The sequence below is a fragment of the Pseudophryne corroboree genome (assembly GCF_028390025.1).
Source record: "Pseudophryne corroboree isolate aPseCor3 chromosome 3 unlocalized genomic scaffold, aPseCor3.hap2 SUPER_3_unloc_8, whole genome shotgun sequence".
Lineage (NCBI taxonomy): Eukaryota > Metazoa > Chordata > Amphibia > Anura > Myobatrachidae > Pseudophryne > Pseudophryne corroboree.
Genome location: NW_026967574.1, coordinates 856,029 through 880,302, shown reverse-complemented (window position 1 = coordinate 880,302; position 24,274 = coordinate 856,029). Strand labels below are relative to the sequence as shown.

Here is a 24,274-nt window from a genome sequence, read left to right as displayed (position 1 = left end):
TTACTTGGTCTAGGATATACTATTTGTACATGGCTAGGTAATTGGCTGGATAACAGAGTACAACGAGTAGTGGTCAACAGGATGTTCTCCAGCTGGGCACCAGTAGTCAGCGGAATACCACAAGGGTCCGTACTTGGCACGCTACTGTTCAATATATTTATCAACGATCTAGGAATAGTCCTGGAAAGCACAGTGTCAATCTTTGTGGATGATACTAAGCTGTGTAAGGTAATTCAGATAGCGATGTGGAGTCTCTACAAAATGACTTATTTAAACTTGACGCCTGGGTGTCTAAATGGGGAATGAGGTTCAATATAGAAAAATGCAAAATTATGCATTTTGGGACAAAAAAAACACACAAGCAGCGTACACTCTAAATGGGGAAATTATAGGGGTAACTGTGGTGGAAAAAGATTTGGGGGTGCTCATGGATAATAGGCTTACAGTACACAATGTCAAAATGCTGCAAAAAGGCAAGTAAAGTGCTCTCATGCATAAAACGGGGCATTGAGACAAGGGATGAGGATGTAATCCTGCCACTGTACAAATCATTGGTACGTCTGTATCTGGCATATTGTGTTCAGTCCTGGGCACCATATTATAAAACAGATATAGGAGAACTAGAAAGGGTTCAAAGGCGGGCTACTAAATTGATTAAAGGGCTAGAGACACGAGTACAAGGAAAGGCTTGCTAAGTTAAAACAGGATTTTAATATACCTACCGGAAAATCCTTTTCTCGTAGTCCGTAGAGGATGCTGGGGTCCATTTTAGTACCATGGGGTATAGACGGGTCCGTAGGAGCCTTCGGCACTTTAAGACTTTTTAACAGTGTGAACTGGCACCTCCCTCTTTGCCCCTCCTCCAGACCTCAGTATAGGAACTGTGCCCGAGGAGACGGACAACTTCGAGAGAAGGATATATTTAAGTGAGTGGCGAGATTAACACCAGCTCACACCGTTCAGCCATGCCGCACAACATGGCATACAACAGAAAACATGCCAGCGAGCATGAATAACATAACAGCAACTGCTGAAGAACAACTCAACACATGTTAACATAATGCAAGAAAAAGGAGCACTGGGCGGGCGCCCAGCATCCTCTACGGACTACGAGAAAAGGATTTACTGGTAGGTATATTAAAATCCTATTTTCTCTTACGTCCTAGAGGATGCTGGGGTCCACTTTAGTACCATGGGGATGTTACAAAGCTCCCAGTATGGGCGGGAAGGTGCGTTAGTTATTGCAGAACTGACTGACAAATTGAAGGTCGTCAGCAGCCAAGGTGTCAAACTTGTAAAACTTAGCAAACATGTTTGCCCCTGATCAAGTAGCTGCTCGGCAAATCTGTAAAGCCGAGACCCCCTGGGCACTCGGTAACCACAAACCTGCCGTGGACTGAGCATGCTGAATCGTACTTCTGATCCAGTGTGGAATAGTCTGCTTAGAAGCAGGACACCCAATCTTGTGGGGATCATAGAGGATAAACAATGCTTCTGTTTTCCTTACACGAGCTGTTCTCGTGACATAAGTCCTCAGAGCTTTGATGGCATCCAAGGACTTAGAAACAGCTGAGGTGTCAGAAGCCACTGGCACCACAATAGATTGGTTCACATAGAAGGAAGATACAACCTTAGGATGAAATTGCTGACGCGTCCGCAGTTCAGCCCTATCTTCACGAAAGATCAAATAAGGGCTCTTGTGAGACAAAGCCGCTAACGCAGACACCCTTCTGCCTGATGCCAAGGCCAACAGCATGACCATTTTCCAAGTGAGAAACTTTAACTCCACCTCCTGTAGAGGCTCAAACCAATCAGATTTAAGGAACTGCAACACCACGTTAAGATCCCATGGTGCCGCAAGAGGCACAAATGGTAGTTGGATGAGCAGAACCCCCTTTATGAACGTCCGAACCTCAGGAAGTGAAGCCAATTGCCTCTGAAAGAAAATGGACAAGGCCGAAATCTGGACCTTGATAGATCTCAATCTTAAACCTGCATCCACACCAGCCTGTAGAAATAGGAGAAGACGCCCTAATTGAAACTCCTTGGATTCACACCAGGAGACATTTTCTTCAAATGCGATGATAATGTCTAGACATTACTCCTTTCCTGGCTTGAATAAGTGTGGGAATTACTTCATTGGGAATACCCTTTTGGGCTAGGATCTGGCACTCAACAGCCATGCCATCAAACGCAGCCACGGTAAGTCTTGATAAACCAATGGCCCTTGCTGAAGCAGGTTCTCTCGAAGAGGAAGAGGCCAAGGATCTTCTACCAGTAACTCCTGAAGATCGGAAATATTCTCAGCGCCGTGGAGAGCCTGAAAGGTAACATCTGGAACTGGTAGTGGCAGTCCTGAACCGCAAACCTCAGGTATGCTTGGTGTGGACGGTAAATTGGAACATGCAAATAAGCATCCTTGATGTCCACTGACACCATAAATTCCTTCTCCTCCAAACTGGAGACCACCGCTCTCAGGGATTCCATCTTGAATTTGAATCTTCTTAAATAAAAGGTTCAGAGATTTTAGGTTTAGAATCGGTCTGACCGAGCCGTCCGGCTTTGGTACCACAAACAGGCTTGAATAAAATCCCTGTTCCTGGTGTAGTACAGGAACCAAGGAAATGACTTTGTCATGACATAATTTGTGTAATGCGTCCAGGACCTCTCCTCTGTCTTGAACAGAAACTGGTAAGGCTGATTTGAAAAATCGGCATGGGGGAGCTCTTGAAACTCTTACTTGTAACCTTGAGATAATATTTGTATTATACAAGGATCCAGATCTGAGTGCACCCAGACCTGATTGAAGATCTTTAGACGCGCCCCCACCTGATCATACAGCAGGGGAGTCCCAGCATCATGCTGTGATTTTTGCAGAAGCAGCGGTTGATTTCTGCTCCTGCAAGCCTGATGGTGTGGTAGGCTTCCTACCTCTTCCCCGCCCTCTTCCTGCGGAGAAGCGGGCATTTTTGGCCTTTTTGTATCTGTTGGGCCGAAAGGACTGCATCGTATGAGAATGATACGCTTTCTTAGCGGTTGCTGCTGCAGAAGGGAGAAATGCTGATTTGCCTGAGGTAGTTGTTGAAATCATGGCATCCAGCTTGTCGCCAAAGAGGACCTCACCATTGTAGGAGAGCGCCTCAATATTTCTCTTTGATTCCGCATCTGCATTCCATTGGAGAATCCACAGTGCTCTACGAGCCAAAATTGCCATAGCTGAGGATTTGGAACCCAGCAAACCAATATCCTTCACAGCTTCTGTGAAGATACGGATTCTCAGATCACTCAGGTAAACAGTTTAGTAAAGTGGCAAATGCCCTTTATTGTAAAAATACACACACAGTACACAAAACAGTAACTATTACATGCCAGGATGGTATCCTACTTACTAAGTCCCCTTCTGTGTAGATCTCCCCCTCAGTGCACGTCCAGTAGCCTCTTGAAACCAGCAGATCCCAACGATGCTTCTAGGCCTCAGCACACTGGCAGCGCTATCTTCCCAGTAGCTTTCAGAAGCCAAACACATCACTCCTCTCAGGCCAGGAACTTCCGTGCACTCTCTGTTTCAATAGCCTCTGTTATCCTCAAACCTTTGTCTGTCCTACCATAAGGCGACACCTTCTGACTCTGTATTGGGTGGGTTACATTAAAGGGGCTGACTACAGAACACTTTCAGATAGACCTACTTTAACATGTCCAGGCATGTCCTCTAGCACACAATAGATGTTACCTAAATGAACCTTAATTAATCTGATTGTGTAGCCTGGAATCCATTGTGTGGGGAAGAATGAGGGAGGTGTATGGACTGACATCTGAGACTGGCTGTATCTCCAACACCAAACAAACAGGTTATCATAGCAGTCACATGGGATGGGGACGGGGACATTATTTTACAAACTATAACACAATAACCAATACATTCATATATATACATCTTCATATGCATTCTGTACAAAACATCAGGCTAGACATATTATTCCCTGATAAACACAAACACATATGACAGAGGGATAATGTTTCACAATAATATGTGATGTCCAGTTCTATTGGGAATCCAGGCAGCATGCTGTATAGGTGATAACCAAGTTCTGTCCTGTCTCTTTACACTAACGCACTGAATCCAGAAACAGGCTGGCAAAAAGTACTCCTCATGAGCCAGCTGGGGCTGCGTCCGTTACAGCTTCCACCAAGTAACCTGCAGAATCTTTTATGTGACCTAGAGTTAAGACCATTTCATCTTTATCAACTGTGTCTATATTTGCAAGCACGTTGTCTGACCATTTTTCCACAGTGTTACCGACCCATACACAAGTAATCGTGGGTCTAAGTAACGTTCTGGTAGTCATATAAAGGGACTTTAAGGCTGTTTCTAATTTACAGTCAGCAGGTTCTTTTAACGAAGCTGACCCTGGGGCAGGTAAAATTATTTTCTTAAACAGCCTAGAAATTGAAGTGTCTACCATGGGGGGGTGATTCCCATCTGTTCCTGTCCTCTTCAGGGAAGGGATACGCTAAACGTATCCTTCTAGGAATAATAAGATTTTAAACCTACCAGAAAATCTTTTTCACGTAGTCCGTAGAGGATGCTGGGGACTCCGTAAGAACCAAGGGGATAGACGGGCTCCGCAGGAAACATGGGCACTAAGAAAGACTTTAGACTATGGGTGTGCACTGGCTCCTCCCTCTATGCCCCTTCTCCAGACCTCAGTTAGAGAAACTGTGCCCAGAGGAGATGGACAGTACGAGGAAAGGATTTTAGCAATCCAAGGGCAAGATTCATACCAGCACACACCAAACACACCATATAACTAGGAACACAAGAACCAGTCAACAGTATGAAACAACATAGCATCGGCACAAAACCGATGAAACCATAACATTACCCTTATGTAAGCAAAACTATATACAAGTCTCGCAGAAGTAGTCCGCACTTTGGACGGGCGCCCAGCATCCTCTACGGACTACGTGAAAAAGATTTACCGGTAGGTTTAAAATCTTATTTTCACTAACATCCTAGAGGATGCTGGGGACTCCGTAAGGACCATGGGGATTATACTAAAGCTCCCAAACGGGCGGGAGAGTGCGGATGACTCTGCAGCACCGATTGAGCAAACAAGAGGTCCTCCTCAGCCAGGGTATCAAACTTGTAGAACTTTGCAAAAAGTGTTTGAACCTGACCAAGTAGCAGCTCGGCACAGCTGTAATGCCTAGACCCCTCGGGCAGCCGCCCAAGAAGAGCCCACCTTCCTAGTGGAATGGGCCTTAACCAATTTAGGCAACGGCAATCCAGCCGTAGAATGAGCCTGCTGAATGGTGTTACAAATCCAGCGGGCAATAGTCTGCTTTGAAACAGGAGCGCCAACCTTGTTGGCATCATACAGGACAAACAGTGATTCTGTTTTTCTGACTCTAGCCGTTCTGGCCACGTAAATCTTCAAAGCCCTGACCACATCAAGGGACTTGAAATCTTCCAAGTCACGCGTAGCCACAGGCACCACAATAGGCTGGTTCATATGAAAGGATGATACCACCTTAGGCAGGAATTGAGGATGGGTCCACAACTCCACTCTATCGACATGGAAAACCAGATAGGGTATTTTATGAGACAAAGCCGCCAATTCCGATACTCGCCTAGCCGAAGCCAAGGCTAACAACATGACCACCTTCCAGGTGAGATATTTTAACTCCACTGATTCCAGCGGTTCAAACCAGTGTGACTTAAGAAAACTTAACACCACGTTAAGGTCCCAAGGTGTCACCGGAGGTACAAAAGGAGGCTGAATATGCAGCACTCCCTTCACAAAAGTCTGTACTTCTGGGAGAGAAGCCAATTCTTTTTGAAAGAAAATGGATAGGGCCGAAATCTGAACCTTAATGGAGCCTAACTTTAGGCCCAAATTCACTCCTGTCTGTAGGAAGTGCAGGAAACGGCCCAGATGGAATTCTTCCGTAGGAGCATTCCTGGCCTCACACCAAGAAACATACTTTTACCATGGCCCTCATTCCGAGTTGATCGCTCGCAAGGCGAATGTAGCAGAGTTACACACGCTAAGCCTACGCCTACTGGGAGTGTATCTTAGCTTCTTAAAAGTGCGACCGATGTATTCGCAATATTGCGATCACTAACCTCGTAGCAGTTTTAGAGTAGCTTCAGACTTACTCTGCCTGTGCGATCATTTCAGTGCTTGTCGTTCCTGGTTGACGTCACAAACACACCCAGCGTTCGCCCAGACACTCCCACCGTTTCTCCGGCCACTCCTGCGTTTTTTCCGGAAACTGTAGCGTTTTCAGTCACACGCCCCTAAAACGCCGTGTTTCCGCCCAGTAACACCCATTTCCTGTCAATCACACTACGATCGCCGGAGCGATGAAAAAGCCGTGAGTAAAAATACTATCTTCATTGTAAAGTTACTTGGTGCAGTCGCAGTGCGAACATTGCGCATGCGTACTAAGCGGAATTTCACTGCGATGCAATGAAAAACACCGAGCGAACAACTCGGAATGAGGGCCCATATACGGTGATAATGTTTAGCTGTGACATCCTTCCTAGCCTTAATTAGAAAAGGAATTACATCATCCGGAATGCCTTTTTCAGCTAGGATCTGGCGTTCAACCGCCATGCCGTCAAACGCAGCCATGGTAAGTCTTGAAACAGACAGGGCCCCTGTAGTAACAGGTCCTGTCTTAGAGGAAGAGGCCACGGATCTTCTGTGAGCATTTCCTGCAGATCTGGATACCAGGCCCTTCGTGGCCAATCTGGAACAATGAGAATTGTCCGCATTCCTCTTCTTATTATTATCCTCAACACCTTGGGAATGAGAAGAAGAGGAGGAAACACATAGACTGACTGGAACACCCACGGTATCACTAGGGCGTCCACAGCCACCGCCTGAGGGTCTCTTGACTTGGCGCAATACCTGTGTAGCTTTTTGTTGAGGCGGGACGCCATCATGTCTATCTGTGGCAGTCCCCACTGACTTGCAATCTGTGCGAAGACTTCCTGATGAAGTCCCCACTCTCCTGGATGCAGGTAGTGTCTGCTGAGGAAGTCTGCTTCCCAGTTGTCCACTCCTGGGATGAAGTCTGCTGACAGAGCGCTTACGTGATTTTCCGCCCAGCGAAGAATCCTGGTGGCTTCTGCCATTGCCGCTCTGCTCTTTGTCCCGCCCTGGCGGTTTACATGAGCCACTGCGGTGTTGTTGTCTGACTAGATCAGAACCGGTAGATCGCGAAGCAAGGACTCCGCTTGACGAAGAGCGTTGTATATGGCCCTCAGCTCCAGAATGTTGATGTGAAGACAAGTCTCTTGACTTGACCAAAGACTCTGGAAGTTTTTTCCATGTGTGACTGCTCCCCAACCTCGGAGGCTTGCGTCCGTGGTCACCAGAATCCAGTCCTGGATGCCGAACCTGCGACCTTCTAGAAGATGAGCACTTTGCAGCCACCACAGTAGAGATACCCTGGTCCTGGGTGACAGCGAGATCAACTGACGCATCTGTAGATGCGACCTGGACCACTTGTCTAGTAGGTCCCATTGGAAGGTTCTTGCATGGAACCTGCCGAAGGGAATGGCCTCGTAAGACGCCACCATCTTCCCTAGGACCCGAGTGCAGTGATGAACTGACACCTGTTTCGGCTTTAAGAGATTCCTGACCAGAGTCATAAGTTTCTGGGCCTTTTCTGTCGGAAGATAGACCTTTTTCTGGTCTGTATCCAGAATCATACCCAAGAAGGGTAGACGAGTCGTAGGAACTAATTGCGACTTCGGGAGATTGAGAATCCAGCCGTGTTGCTGTAACATCTTCAGTGAAAGCGAAACGCTGTTCAACAACTGTTCTTGTGATCTTGCTTTTATGAGGAGATCGTCCAAGTACGGGATAATTGTGACACCTTGCTTTCGCAGGAGCACCATCATTTCCGCCATTACCTTGGTGAAAATCCTTGGGGCCGTGGAAAACCCAAACGGCAACGTCTGAAATTGGAAATGACAATCCTGTACCTCAAATCTTAGGAATGCCTGATGAGGCGGATATATGGGGATATGAAGGTATGCATCCTTTATGTCCATGGATAACATAAAATTTTCCCCTTCCAGGCTGGCGATGACCGCTCTGAGCGATTACATCTTGAAATTGAACCTTTGCAGGTATAGGTTCAGGGATTTTAAATTTAAAATGGGTCTGACCGAGCTGTCCGGCTTCGGGACTACAAACAGGGTTGAGTAATAACCTTTCCCTTGTTGGAGTAGTGGAACCTTGACCACCACCTGTTGAAGACACAATTTTTGAATTGCATTTAAGACTATCTCCCTTTCCGGGAGGGAAGACGGTAGAGCCGATTTGAAAAACCGGAGAGGAGGCATCTCTTCGAATTCCAGCTTGTAACCCTGGGAAACAATTTCTATTGCCCAGGGATCCACCTGTGTGTGAACCCAGATGTGGCTGAAAAGACGAAGACGTGCCCCCACTGGGGCGGATTCCCGTAGTGGAGCCCCAGCGTCATGCAGTGGATTTAGTAGAGGCCGGGGAGGACTTCTGTTCCTGGGAACTAGCTGTGGTCGGCAGCTTTTTCCCTCTGCCCTTACCTCTGGCAAGAAAGGACGCACCTCGGGGGAGGACTTCTGTTCCTGGGAACTAGCTGTGGTCGGCAGCTTTTTCCCTCTGCCCTTACCTCTGGCAAGAAAAGACGCACCTCGTACTCTATTGTTTCTCGGTGGCCGAAAGGACTGCATCTGATAATGTGGTGCTTTCTTAGGCTGTGAAGGAATAAAAGGCAATAAATTTGATTTACCCGCCGTAGCTGTGGAGACCAGGTCCGAGAGACCCTCCCCAAATAATTCCTCACCCTTGTAGGGTAAAACCTGCATGTGCCGCTTTGAGTCGGCATCACCAGTCCATTGTCGGGTCCACAGGACACGTCTAGCAGAGATCGACATAGCGTTGACTCTAGAACCCAGTAGGCCAATGTCCCTTTGAGCATCTCTCATATATAAGACAGCATCTTTAATATGTCCTAGGGTCAATACAACTGTATCCCTATCTAGGGTATCAATACCCGTTGACAAGGTATCAGTCCACGCTGCTACCGTGCTACAAACCCAAGCCGACGCTATCGCCGGTCTGAGTAAGGTACCAGAATGTGTGTAAATGGACTTTAAAGTAGCCTCCAGCTTGCATTCAGCAGGATCCCTGAGGGTAGCCATATCCTGGGATGGCAGCGCTATCTTTTTGGATAAGCGCGTCAATGCTTTGTCTACGCGTGGGGAAGATTCCCACCGTATCCTGTCTTTAGCTGGGAAAGGATGCGCCATAAGAATCCTCTTGGGAATCTGCATTTTTTTTGTCTGGAGACTCCCAAGCCTTTTCAAATAACTAATTTAGCTCAACAGAAGGGGGAAAGGTAACCTCAGGCTTCTTTCCCTTATACATGTGTACCCTCGTGTCTGGGACAGGCGGATCCTCTGTGATATGCAAAACATCTTTTACGGCAATGATCATATATTGAATACTTTTAGCCAATTTTGGCTGTAACTTTGCATCATCATAATCGACACTAGAATCAGAGTCCGTGTCGGTATTTGTGTCAACTAGTTGTGATAGTGGGTGCTTCTGAGACCCCGAAGGTCCCTGCGACATAGGGGCAGGCTGGGGTTGATACCCTGCATGCACCCTTGCCTCAGTTTTGTCCAACCTTTTGTGCAATAAATTTACACTAGCGCTTAAAACATTCCACATATCCATCCAGTCAGGTGTAGGCGTTGTCGACGGAGACACCACAATCATTTGCTCCACCTCCTCCCTAGGAGAGCCTTCAACCTCAGACATGCCGACACACGTGTACCGACACACCACACACTCAGGGAATCCTCTTATCTGAAGATAGTTCTCCCCTTTGGAGAGACAGAGAGAGAGTATGCCAGCACACACCCAGCGCTATAAGACCCAGGAAAAAACACCTAATAAAATGTTTACCCAGATAGCGCTGTTTACATATATGGAAAACGCCAATTATGTGCCGCCCTCTCTCCTTTAAACCGTCTGACCGTAGATAAGCAGGGGAGAGTCCGGGAGCTTCCTCTCAGCGCTGTGCTGTTGTGAAAATGGCGCTGGTGAGTGCTGAGGGAGAAGCCCCGCCCCCTCAGCGGCGGGCTTCTGTCCCGCTCAAAATTAATAAAAACTGGCGGGGGCTCTTCTTATATACAGTGCCTAGCTGTATATAAGATTATTTTGCCAAAAAGGTGTTTTATTGCTGCCCAGGACGCCCCCCCTGCGCCCTTACAGTGACTGCTCTGTGTGAGGTGTATGGGAGCAATGGCGCACAGCTGCGCTGCTGTGCGTTACCTCAGTGAAGAACATGAAGTCTTCTGCCGCCTCTGATGTCTTCTTTTCTTCTCATACTCACCCGGCTTCTATCTTCTGGCTCTGCGAGGAGGAATGGCGGTGCGGCTCCGGGACGGACGGCGAGGGTGAGACCTGCATACCGATCCCTCTGGAGCTAATGGTGTCCAGTAGCCTAAGAAACAGTGGCTACTTAAAGTAGGTCTGTTTCTCTCTCCTCAGTCCCTCGCTGCAGGGAGTCTGTTGCCAGCAGAGCTCCCTGAACATAAAAAACCTAACAAAATACTTTCTTAACAGAAACTCAGGGGAGCTCCTGTAATTACACCCATCTCCTCTGGGCACAGTAATAAACTGAGGTCTGGAGGAGGGGCATAGAGGGAGGAGCCAGTGCACACCCATAGTCTAAAGTCTTTCTTAGTGCCCATGTCTCCTGAGGAGCCCGTCTATCCCCATGGTCCTTACGAAGTCCCCAGCATCCTCTAGGACATTAGTGAAATTAAATTTATTTTCTGTGTTAGACCAGGAATCTTCAAAGAATGTATTCAATTCCTTTGGAGGAGGAAAAGTCACCACATATTTTTTTTTTCAAATGAAAATAAGTCTTTGCCCCAGGTTCAGGTGTTGCATCTGTAATCTCTAACACCTCTTTAATAGCGATTATCATACATTGTATGCTTTTGGCTAATTTGGGGTCTACCCCTCTCAATTCCCCAGTGTCTACTTCAGTGTCAGAATCTGTGTCTGTGTCCCCTTGTATAACCTGCGCCAGAGACCTCCTTGGGAAGGGTCCCAAGTGGATGACGTGGATGGGTCAGGAAAAAGTACGTCCTCCACAGACTCTCCAATACTTTGTTGTTCAGACTCAGAGAATTTTTTAGCAAGCTTTGACATATTACTTTGCAATTTCCTCATCCACATCGGCTCCTTCTGAGAAGGAAGGGCCACTACATTACCCTCCTGTGTATCTAGAATGGGTTCCTCTGGGGAAGAGCTCTCTCCATTGTCTGACATGTTACACACGTGTACACACACACCACTATCACACAGGGGAGCTATCGGAGACAGACTCACACTAAGGTCTGTCAGAGAAACAGGGGGATTTGCCAGTCCACCCACTGCGCCTAATAAGTAGAATATGTATAATAACTACACAAAACTACAGCGCTTTTTCCAATATTAGGTACACTGACCTAATGTAATAAAACACTCCCTCCCCCCTCTATAACAACCTGGTACTTGTGTCAGCGTTGTTATGAGGAGAAGACAGCGTTCAGCAGCATCACTGTGGCAGGAGAAAATGGCGCCTAGTGAGTATCCTGGCAAGCTGAGAAGTCCCGCCCCCTGTAATGGCGCGATTTTGCCTCAACAATATGGAATATTTTTATACTGGCCGAGGTATGCAAACCAGCGGCTAACATGTATTTGCGATGTGGCCAGTGAGAGTAAGGATTTTTCATGTCGTCCAGAGCGCACCCTCTCTGTGCGCTCTGCACTCCGAGACATGGCTGCGCAGCGTCCCGCCACTGCGCTTGTACCTGTGAGCCTCCAACGATGACCAGAGGACTCCTCTCTGGTAGGACTCCGGTAATATACTCACCAGTCTTCTGACTTCTGGCTGTTAGGGGGTGGCGGCAGTGCTGTGGGAGTGAGCGCTGGCCAGGCTTGGGCTTCAGGACCCTTCAGGAGCTAATGGTATCCTGTGCGCGGAAGCAGAGCCATTGAACTAAATGAGAAGTTGGTTCCTACTTCCTCCCTTAAGTCCCACGAAGCAGGGAAGCTGTTGCCAGCAGCTTCCCTGAAAATAATAAACCTAACAATGTCTTTTTCTAGCAGAACTCTGTAGAGCTCCACTAGTGTGCATCCAGTCTCCTGGGCACATTTTCTAAACTGAGGTCTGGAGGAGGGGCATAGAGGGAGGAGCCGGTTAGGCACTTTAAGACTTTTTAACAGTGTGAAGGCTCCTGCGGACCCGTCTATACCTCATAGTACTAAAATGGACCCCAGAATCCTCTAGGACGTAAGAAAAATATGTATACACTAGAAAAGCGGCAACTAAGAGGAGACATTAATATCTACAAATATGTAAAGGGTCAGCACAAGGAGCTAGCAGCGGATTTGTTTATTAAAAGAACTTTGTATAGGACACGTGGGCACTTGCTGAGGCTAGAGGAGAGAAAATTCCATATACAAAGTAGGAAAGGGTTCTTCACGGTAAGGGCAATAAAAATTTGGAACTTCCTGCCGGAGAAGATAGCAATGGCAGACTCTGTAAATGCATTTAAAAACCGATTAGACAAATTTCTAACTGGAAAGGGTATCCAGGGTTATAGCATTTAACACAGTGACATTAATCTGGGAGTGGTAAGAATCATTGTTGTCAATTGGTACTAAGCCATTACATCAGCAGGTACATTATAATATGATCAGCTGATCACAGAATACAGGTTGAACCCGATGGGCATTTTGCCTCTTTTCAATCTCACTAATTATGTAACTATGTAACTATTACCTTATATAGGAGTTTAACCGTATTCAGACGCATAGCAAAAGAAACAACAGTAATAATTATTAGACTCGTATGCATCCGGCACTTATCCAACTATTCATACTCAAAAGGTAGATAGAGACTTAGTGCTGTATTACCCGTGCTCAGTAGAATGTGATACAGGGAGACTCATCCCGCTTCCAGGACTGATCAATACATTAGCAAACGCTGAGTGGATCCAGACGCTAATAGTGTACACACTCGCCCCATGAACCTACAGTGAACACAGACGCCTATGTTACGACTGGGTCTTTTTAGATACACAGCGTCTCAGGCGAAAGCGGGAAAATGGTTCATGGCGGGAGACTCGGATGAAACTGGTCATGAACCGGGGGGAGGGGTGAACAGGGGAGCATCTGACTCCCCACTGGTGACATCAATCCCATACTACCTCAGGAGCCTATGATCCCTAAGGCCTAGCGCTGGTGCACCCTAGGTGACAGCTGTGTCAGTGACTGGTAGTGTCCTCCAAAACAGTGCGGCTGTGTCCGTGTTCCCCCTCTAAGCAGAACCCATGCCTTACCTTCTCCCCGTGCTCCAGCCACAGCCTGATAACTTCTGCTGGACTTGCTAGTATATCCGACACAGACGCCTGCCAAAACAGCACTGTACTCATGGGTAAGCGTGGTCACGACCCGGCGGGGAATTGTTGGAGCGACTCTTTCTAAGGTATGTATAAGATGCTTTTTAGAAAGATCACTCAAGAAAAATAGACTATAGAAATAAAATAAGAAAGCTTATGGCTGCTAAAAACCAGCAGCTCTCTGACCATGGTCTGGCTCCTGCTACACCGAACAAAAAACTGATTTGCCTGAGCCAGGAGGTGGGGACATATGGACGGGCCCCCAGCAATGGTTCCTGATCATCAATGGGTGATGGCCAATCCTAGACCGGACCCTGAAAGACCACAGCCATCACCGGATCCACAATGTGTACCTGGAAGCTGCCACATCTGGCACTTTGTCACCCACCATCAGATCTACCTTCTCCTAGAGAGCCACCTCTCCACAGCTTTCCACATCTAGGCTAGAACTCTGCAGGTTTCCTTCACCACCTGCTTGGATCTCCTTTTGCATCAGCATCCCGGCCAGCCTCACACAGGTCAATGTAACTCTATCCCAGCTGCTGCAAGTTTTTTCTCCTGCAGGGTCCACAGGTTATCCACAGGATAACATTGGGATATGATGACGCGACAGTGGATTTGCACCAAACGGTCAAAGCTTTTGGCCTCCCAGCATGGTTCTAAAGGTATGATACCTGATGATACCTAGTTTTACCATCAAGGAAGTTGATAGTAGCTCTGACGATACAGAGTTCCAAATCACTCAGGCAAAGTGGTAGATGAAAAAACAACTGTGGTTTATTGAACAGAATGGGCTATAAACAGCTCAGCACACCTCTGTAATCCAATTCCACATGACAATTCCCACCACAAACTCCTGACAGAACATCACTTCTTAGTCAAGGAGCATAGAATCTCTTTCAGCTCTCTGGTTAGCTCTATTTATATTCCTCAGAAGCTTCATATTACATGGGGTGTGTGTGACTTTTTTGTCTAAGGATCTTACAGCATTGAAATACAATACATATTCTAATCAACGTGATTACATCAGCCAGAGAGCCACCATGTCTGGTCAGCTCACTGTTGGACAATAGGGAGTAAACAAAAAGGGACAATGGTACCTTATATGACTCACCGTTTAGGTGTCCACTGTGGTGGTAGTAAACAATAGAAAACCAGGTCTAACATGAATACATTATCTAAAGTTGTAACAGATAACGTAACACAATTGCATATATTAATATTAAGGTTGATTTAAACACAATGGCCCTCATTCCGAGTTGTTCGCTCGGTAAATTTCATCGCATCGCAGCGATTTTTCGCTTAGTGCGCATGCGCAATGTCCGCACTGCGCCAAGTAAATTTGCTATGAAGTTAGGATTTTTATCACGGCCCTTTCTTCGCTCCGGCGATCGTAGTGTGATTGACAGGAAATGGGTGTTACTGGGCGGAAACAGGCCGTTTTATGGGCGTGTGGGTAAAAACGCTACAGTTTCCGGAAAAAACGCAGGAGTGGCTGGAGAAACGGGGGAGTGTCTGGGCGAACGCTGGGTGTGTTTGTGACGTCAAACCAGGAACGACAAGCACTGAACTGATCGCAGATGCCGAGTAAGTCTGAAGCTACTCAGAAACTGCTAAGAAGTTTGTAATCGCAATATTGCGAATACATTGTTCGCAATTTTAAGATGCTAAGATACACTCCCAGTAGGCGGCGGCTTAGCCTGAGCAACTCTGCTAAAATCGCCTTGCGAGCGATATTGGGTGAGCAGTAATGGACATGTTATGGAGAATGAGGAAACAGATGAATTTAGGGGGTAATTCTGAGTTGATCGCAGCAGGATCTTTGTTAGCAGTTGAGCAAAACCATGGCCCTCATTCCGAGTTGATCGCTCGCAAGGCGATTATAGCAAAGTTACACACGCTAAGCCGCCGCCTACTGGGAGTGTATCTTAGCATCTTAAAATTGCGACCGATGTATATGCAATATTGCGATCACAAACCTCGTAGCAGATTTAGAGTAGCTTCAGACTTACTCGGCATCTGCGATCAGTTCAGTGCTTGTCGTTCCTGGTTTGACGTCACAAACACACCCAGCGTTGGCCCAGGCACTCCCCCGTTTCTCCGGCCACTCCTGCGTTTTTTCCGGAACCGGTAGCGTTTTCAGCCACACGCCCCTAAAACGCCGTGTTTACGCCCAGTAACACCCATTTCCTGTCAATCACACTACGTTCGCCGGAGCGAAGAAAAAGCCGTGAGTAAAAATACTTTCTCCATAGTAAAGTTACTTGGCGCAGTCGCAGTGCGAACATTGCGCATGCGTACTAAGCGGAATTTCACTGCGATGCGATGAAAAAGAACGAGCGTACAACTCGGAATGAGGGCCCATGTGCAGTGCAGGGGGGGCAGATATAACATGTGCAGAGAGAGATAGATTTGGGTGGGGTGAGTTCAATCTGCAATCTAAATTGCAGTGTAAACATAAAGCAGCCAGTATTTACCCTGCACAGAAACAAAATAACCCACCAAAATCTAACTCTCTCTACAAATGGAATATCTGCCTTCCCTGCAGTACACATGGTTTTGCCCAACTGCTAAAAAGTTTCCTGCTGCGATCAACTTGGAATTACCCCCTTAATGTATAAGGATATGTGGATAAAAAGTACATATCTGACATAAGATATGAGGCACAGCTATATTGTCACAGACCTCTCATTTCCTCACAGTAGCCATGGGCCAGATGTTATTTCCCATCAGTTACAGACTTCTGCGGCTGCACCGAGATGCTAGGCTGTCAGCCAGTAGCCCTGCACCGCTCCGGCTCTTACAAATAGTGTGCTGTTCCAGCTGGGAATGGGATGCCCCATCCACCTCACTGACGTGACAGGCTCAGCTGTCAGTCATGCAGCCCCACTGCGCCCACTCTCTCCGTACTCATACATACATGCCTTTCTGGGAGTGTCTCGTCCTGGTTGTCAGTGAGACAGTGTCTCTGGCATGTCACAATCCGGGTATCTGGACGCCATTACTTACCATTCAGATGTCTCCTGAGGCTGGCTCAGCGTTCCAGGGCCGGATCTCGCCTGCGTTGCTGATGTCCATACTGTACATCTCCCTCCTGTCACTCTAAAGCGCTGTCACAAGCGGCTTCATGTTAAGTCTTAGAATGGCGTCTCCAGCCCTCCGTGGCCTCTGCCGCCGTTCCTGTGTTTCCAGTATACAGATTCATCAGTGTGGCGTCTCATGCCTGCCGCGGCCTCCGCTGTCATCCATGTGGTTCCAGTATGCAAGTTGTCAGTGTGGCGTCTCCTGCCCTCCGCAGCCTGCGCCGCCATTACTGCTGAATCTCCACATGGTTTCTCAAACTAGCTTTCCCTCCAAGTGCTAACATGGGCGCAGCCATGTTGGTTTCTATCATATGCCTCAGTTTCCACCAATCCGCTGCTCTACTGGAATCTGCATAATTGTTCAGCCAATGCCTGCCTTGCTGCAGGTATAAATATCCTGTGCCTGAACCAGGAAATCGTCAGTGCTTTGGTTGTCAAACCTTGTTTCCAGTCTCTCTCTCCTGTGGTTGTTTTCCAGGTTTCCAGCTCCTGTCTCCAGCCTCCACTAAGAGACCCGCACCAGCCTACCACCTGCGGTGCAGCCTGACTCTACAGTCCTCTGTGACTACTCCAGTTTCCAGCTACAGATCCATCTGCTTCCAGCAGATATCAGCTTCTCTTAAAGTGCCGGAGCTTTTCCTGCAGATTTCCACAAACCACCGGTACCAGTATTTCATCGCTCCCAAGCTTCATACGATCATTTGGCTGGTACCATCCAGCATCCACTCCGTGTTAACACCTGACTGGTTCCAACCAGTACCCACAGCAGCTACTTCATCAACAGCGGACCAGCTTTCCAAGGAACATCAGCTGGTGTGTTGCTGGGCTATTCTCACTACTACAGTCGGGCCTGGTAAGGACTTTCCATCTCAAGGACAATAAGAACTGTACCTAATTCTACCAGAGCCCTGTGGCCATTGCCAACCCGTAGTACCCAGGAACTGTGATATACTTACTTTTGATTATAGTATTTATTTTACCACTGCTGTGACACATGGAGCTTGTTTAATAAATGATTATTGACTTTTACTTTGGTTGTGTGGTCACGCCTTCGGGCAATCTTCCTACGTGTAACTTACATGTCCAGGGGTCTGATTCAACCTCCCAGGTTCCACTACATCTCAGCCCCTACAACTGAGAACTGAGGCTTCCTCCTGTCAGCTCAGGCCCTCAGTTGTGACATGGCACAGCTGTGTAATCATGATGTGAGTGTGTATGCTTAGTGAGTACTGCAGTGTAGCAGTGTGGTGGGTGTGGGGGGGAGAAGGGGGTTGCTACACCAATGAGTCAAGGAATGGAGTAGTTGGATGGGACTCACACAGCAGGTGGTGAAAAGCTTAAAAAGGAGGAGTGTTTGGATGGGGAAGGATCTGGTAGGTTCAGAAAGGATTAGTGAGGGTAAGGACTCTCAAGGGAAATTGGAGTGGGATCCCACAGGTACCAAAGTGGGTAAAGAGCAGCTCTTAGGAAGGAAATTGGTGAGCGAGTCCTTGTGGTTGACCCTTCTCTGCCTCATGCGGGGTGGATCCTTGGACTCTCCAGTACCTCAGGAGGCTGTGGATTCTTCTTGCCCACTACCTGGTGGTTCTGTGGTCATCTCAGGCCATGAACCTCCCAGATGCCAGGCCTCCAGATAAACATGAAATGGTCATGAAGGTGGTCCTGGGCTCTATGGAGTAGGTGGAAAAAGCAAAGGAAAGTTGTGACCCTTCTGAAGGGGCAATGGTGGACATTGTGAATGGTGAAGGGAAGGTTTTTGTGGGAAAAGAGGGAGTTATGCCATATATACCAGAAGCATGGGTCCTCAGCCTATATGATGTGCCACCATTAATGTGGCTTGTCTTGTCCGACCAAGCTTGATTTACGGGCTTTGTAATTTTTTTAAGCAGGATAAAGGCTGAGTTTTTTTATTTCTGCAGTAGACTAGAATAAGCCCAAACAGTCCCACTTCCATTATACCACCGGAATGTGACGGTCAGTGACCGTGCCATCACTTACCTGTATGATTACACGAAACAGAACGATGGAACACTTACACGGTTTCTTTACATCTTCTGGGGTCCACTCCGAGATTAGACATTATGGTGTAATTACTCAGACGGGAATATAAAACAAAATAAAAAATAAAAGCTTTAATGTAATAATTAGATGCAAACAAAAGCTTTTATTATGAAATCATACAGGGGAGTATCCGCACCATATAGATGTAACATACAACAAACCACCGCAGATGGAACCCGGGTGACTCTAATACACATGGTAATGTACAGGGTATATATAGATAGGATCTTGTATCAGAAAACACTCAGCACTCCTGATCAAGATGAGTGTCTGCAACAAGTTAGGCAAACTAGAAGTGAAAACACGTTCCAATGGCCGCCATATTGTCGTGCAGCAATACAGATTGTGGAAACTGGTATTAGACATTCACATTTACATAAAGCACAAGATACAAAATAAACAGCAGAAAAAAGACCTAAGCATTTGGGATGTATTATTTAGGAAGTAAATAGAGGTACATTAATGAAAAGCGTGAGTAACAGTCATCAGTCTGCTTGTGAAGGTCTCTAGAGTGCAGGCCTCTTGGACTGTGCAAGGCAGTGTGTTCCATGGTCAAAACTAAAAGTTCAACCCATAAATGAATGACAGAAGATTCTTGGTACTGCTGGTAACAATCCTTCATCTGTAGAAGCAAGCAAGCAGGGCAGTAAGGAGGCAGAAGCTGCTTCTAGTACCTTGGACCATGTAATGTTGGGCTGGGAAGGTCAGTTAGCCAATTATGAAATAGATTTGTCATCTTAGAGGCAGCCGGTGAAGGGAATAGAGAATGGGTGTTAGGAGGCAGGAACGGGCTGGTTAGGTAACAGCTTGGCTGCTGCATTCTGTACTAGCTGCAAGCTCTGTAATTCTTTTGCTGGGTGACCCAGGTAGATGGCATTGCAGTAGTCTATGAACTTCTGAGGGAATCAAGTGCTTGATTCTGGCTATGGTCCACAGATGGAATAATTAGGATTAGTATGTGGCAGATACCTGATGTCTGTGTCAGCCACATACCAGGACAACACAAAGATTCAGCACGTTTAGTATTTTGCAATTCTGAACACCAAAGCAAAAATCCAGATGGTTGGTAAAGCTGTAGTCTTGTCCTTTGTTGGTGAGCTTCTATTATGTTTCACAAAGACTGAGTCACAGCCAACTGGCATCATCCACCCATGGCGCTCAGCTAGACAACCATTTAGGATTGGTATTAGGTTCTCAGTACATGGTGCAAAAAGCAGGTCATCTGCATAGCAGTGGTAGACCAGGCCATGACGTCTGATTATATCACCCAGTGGTAGCATGTATATTTTATAAAGCATAAGAGATCGGATTCACCCTTGAGGAACATTGGACGGCAGTGATTATTATACTCCAGAAGATGTAAATGGTTCCGTACTTGGGTAATGTCTAATATGTTCAACAAGAGCAGATTTATTTCTCTCACAGCATGAAAATGGCTTCTCATCTGTGAAATCGCTGATGTTTAACAAGAACTGATTTCCGTGCAAAACATTTCCCACACTGAGAACAGGAAAATGGCTTCTCACCTGTGTGACTTCTCTGATGTATAACTAAATGTGATTTGTGTGCAAAACATTTCCCACACTCAGAACAGGAATACGGCTTCTCACCTGTGTGACTTCTCTGATGTATAACAAGAGCTGATTTCTGTGTAAAACATATCCCACACTCAGAACAGGAAAATGGCTTCTCACCTGTGTGACTCCTCTGATGTCTAACAAGATGTGATGTCGATGAAAAACATTTCCCACACTCAGAACAGGAAAATGGCATCTCACCTGTGTGACTTCTCTGATGTATAACAAAATATGATTTGTGTGCAAAACATTTCCCACACTCAGAACAGGAAAATGGCATCTCACCTGTGTGACTTCTCTGATGTATAACAAGATGTGATGTCGATGAAAAACATTTCCCACACTCAGAACAGGAAAATGGCTTCTCACCTGTGTGACTTCTCTGATGTGGAACAAGATGTGATTTCAGTGCAAAACATTTCCCACACTCAGAACAGGAATACGGCTTCTCACCTGTGTGACTTCTCTCATGTCTAACAAGATATGATTTATATGTAAAACATTTCCCACACTCAGAACATGGAAATGGACTCTCACCTGCCTTAGCTGGCTGATTGGTAATACGCTTTGTGTTCTGTGTAAAACATTTGGCATATATAGAACAGGGAAATACTGTATCTACTGTCAGAGCTGTAACAGATGCACCAATATCAGAGTGATCAGGAGAACATTTCTCAGGATCAGAGGGATCAGCTGATAGAGCTGGATGTATAATTGGGGTAATGGGGTTAGCTCCTGGAGAATCCTGTCTACTGTCGTTATCGGTTATTTCAGAATCCAGGGATAACATTAGATGTCCTTCTGAGATGTTCCTGCTTGTGAGCCCATCTGCTGGAAATAAAATACATTAATATATAAAATGAATAGACAATACACAGGATGTAACAGGATACAATATATAATTCTATAACTGACATGTTTTACCTGAAATCATTGCTTTTATGTTTATTAAAAAACAAAAAAAAGCTAGGATGCTTAGACTGGAGCTTGATCAACACTGAACGCTCATGTGGGATTACTAGAGGTGACATGGACGCTCATGTGGGAGTACTAGAGGTGACAAATGCAAAATCATGCACTTGGGTCTCAAAAATCCAAAGGCTAAATATAGTATTAATGGCACTATACTGGAAACTACTGAGGAGGAAAGGGATCTAGGAGTCACTATTTCAGATGACTTAAAGGTAGGTAAGCAATGTAACAAAGCAATGAGGAAGGCTAGTCAGATGCTTGGCTGCATTGGGAGAGGAATCAGCAGCAGAAATAAATAAGTAATAATGCCACTGTATAGGTCATTGCTACGGCCTCATCTAGAATACAGTGTTCAATTCTGGAGGCCATATCTTCAAAAGGATATTAATACATTAGAAACTGTACAAAGAAGGGCAACTAAAATGGTGCATGGCCTACATCACAAAACATACCCAGAAAGACTAAGAAATCTCAATATGTATAGTTTGGAGCAGAGAAGGGAAAGGGGGGGACTTGATAGAAAACTTTCAAATATACCAAGGGTTTTAACAAAATCCAGGAGGGAAACATTCTCCAAATGAAGAGAAGCAATAGGACACGGGGACATGCACTGAGACTGGAGGGGGGGGGGTTCAGTGGAAATTTGCGGGAAAATTACTTCACAGAAACGGTAGTGGACAAGTGGAATAGCCTCCCATCGGAGGTGGTAAAGGCTAAGACAGTAGAGCAATTTAAACATGCATGGGATAGACAAAGGATATCCTTACAAAGAAATAAGGATCAAACAAGGTTAGAGATAAAAATAATGTAAAAAAAAAAAAAGGGGGCAGACTAGATGGGCCAAGTGGTTCTTATCTGCAGTCAAATTCTATGTTTCTATGACATGGACGCTCATGTGGGACTACTAGAGGTGACATGGACGCTCATGTGGGATTACTAGAGGTGACATGGACGCTCATGTGGGATTACTAGAGGTGACATGGGTGCTCGTAGGTTTACTAGAGGTGACATGGGCGCTCATGTGGGATTACTAGAGGTGACATGGACGCTCATGTGGGATTACTAGAGGTGACATGGACGCTCATGTGGGATTACTAAAGGTGACACGGACGCTCATGTGGGATTACTAGAGGTGACACGGACGCTCATGTGGGATTACTAGAGATGACATGGACGCTCATGTGGGATTACTAGAGGTGACATGGGCGCTCATATGGGATTACTAGAGGTGACATGAACGCTCATGTGGGATTACTACAGGTGACATGGGCTTTGCAATAATAAAACAGCAAAGAAGAGAAAGTGCTGTCCTGTTTGCGCAATAATAATAGGATTTTAATATACCTACCGGTAAATCCTTTTTTCGTAGTCCGTAGAGGATGTTGGGGATGCATCAAAGACCATGGGGTATAGACGGGTCCTGTGGAGCCTTGGGCACTATAACATTTGAATAGTGTAGGTTGGCTCCTCCCTCTATGCCACTCCTCCAGACCTCAGTTTAGGAACTGTGCCCGAGGAGATGGACAACCTCGAGAGAGGATACTACAAAATTGTGTGGTGAGATTTCACCAAATCACACTGAATTTATTACATGCAACCACATGTAACTCAATGAAAACATGTCAGTATACATGACCAAAGAGTGGCAACAAATGCTGCCATTACTGAACATGTAACAACCATGCAGGAAAACATCAGCACTGGGCGGGCGCCCAACATACTCTACGGACTACGAGAAAAGGATTTACCGGTAGGTATATTAAAATCCTATTTTCTCTTATTTCCTAGAGGATGTTGGGGATGCATCAAAGACCATGGGGCCTATACCAAAGCTCCCACTAGGGGAGGGAAAGTGCTGATGTACCCTGCAAACTAATTGACCCAACTGGAGGTCATCAGAGGCCAAAGTATCAAACTTGTAGAACTTAGAAAATGCGTTTGATCCTGGCCACGCACCTGCTCAGCAAATTTGTAGTGCCGAGACACCTCGGGCAGATGTCCAGGAAGAGCCCACTATACGAGTAGAGTGATGCTTTACCGATTTAGGTTCCGGCAAACCTGCCGCAGAAAACATGCTGAATAGTACATTTGATCCAGCGAGAAATAGTCTGCTTAGAAGCAGCACACCCAATTTTAAATCGGGATCATGAAGTACAAACAATGCTTCCGACTTTATAAGAGGAGCAGTCCTCGTCACGTATACCTTCAAAGCCCGGACCACGTCCAAGGACTTACTGAAGTAGAAATGTCAGTAGCCACTGACACCACAACAGGTTGGTTGATATGAGAAACCGACACAACCCTTGGAAGGAATTGTTGACGCGTCCTTAGCGCAACTCAAAACTCATGAAAAAACAAAGAGGGCTCTTGTGAGATAAGGTCCCACATTCCAACACCCGCCTTGCGGATATCAATGCTAACAAAGTGATCAGCTTTCATGTAAGAAACTGAAATTCTGCCTCTCATAAAGGTTCAATGAATCTGAATGCAGGACTTGTAACATAACAGAAACATCCTATGGCTCCGTAGGAGGCACACAAAAAAAAAGAGGCTGTATCCACAGAATCCCTTTCAAGAACGTCTGCACCGCAGGAAACGCAGCCAATGGTTTCCGGAAGAAAAAACAAACAAGGCCGAAAACTGAACCTTGAGCAAGCCTAATCGTAGGCCCACAACCACACGGGACTGTGGAAAGAGAAGGAAAAGACCTACGTGGAACCCCACTAAAGGAAGTTTCTTGGACGTACACCAAGACATCTTTCCTCCAATAACTATGGTAAAGTCTTGACGTGACTCCATCCCCTGCCTGAATAGCATAGGGATGACTTTGCTCGGAATACCATTCCGAGCTAATATCAGCCGCACAACTTCCATATCATCAAACTGATATGCGGTAAGTGTTTATTAAGAACTGACCCCTGCATACGCAGGTCCTTTTGACGATGCGGAAGCCTTCAAACCTTAGGAAGTAACCTGAGAGCCTGAAAACAAGCTCTCCTTGGCCGTCCCAGGGCAATGAGGGACGCCAGATTTTATGTTCCATTAAGTGTAACTGAAGGGAACACCTCCACTGACTAAACGCCCCTGGAACCAACAGAGGGCTGACTGCCACTGAA

At 46.3% G+C, this 24,274-nt stretch overlaps 2 protein-coding genes across 2 annotated transcripts in view; one reads left to right on the top strand and one right to left on the bottom strand.

Annotated features, from left to right (window-relative positions):
• The window catches only part of LOC134984750 (zinc finger protein 420-like), a 197,600-nt gene that overhangs the window by 71,088 nt on the left and 102,238 nt on the right, over nucleotides 1-24,274 (top strand). The window lies entirely within an intron of this gene.
• Nucleotides 18,693-24,274, bottom strand: part of LOC134984756 (zinc finger protein 436-like) — a 55,972-nt gene continuing 50,390 nt past the window's right edge. The window contains exon 7 of the mRNA XM_063950249.1: nucleotides 18,693-21,017. Coding sequence (XP_063806319.1) covers nucleotides 20,050-21,017 — 968 coding nt within the window. The 3' untranslated portion in view covers nucleotides 18,693-20,049. The remainder of the gene's footprint in view (nucleotides 21,018-24,274) is intronic.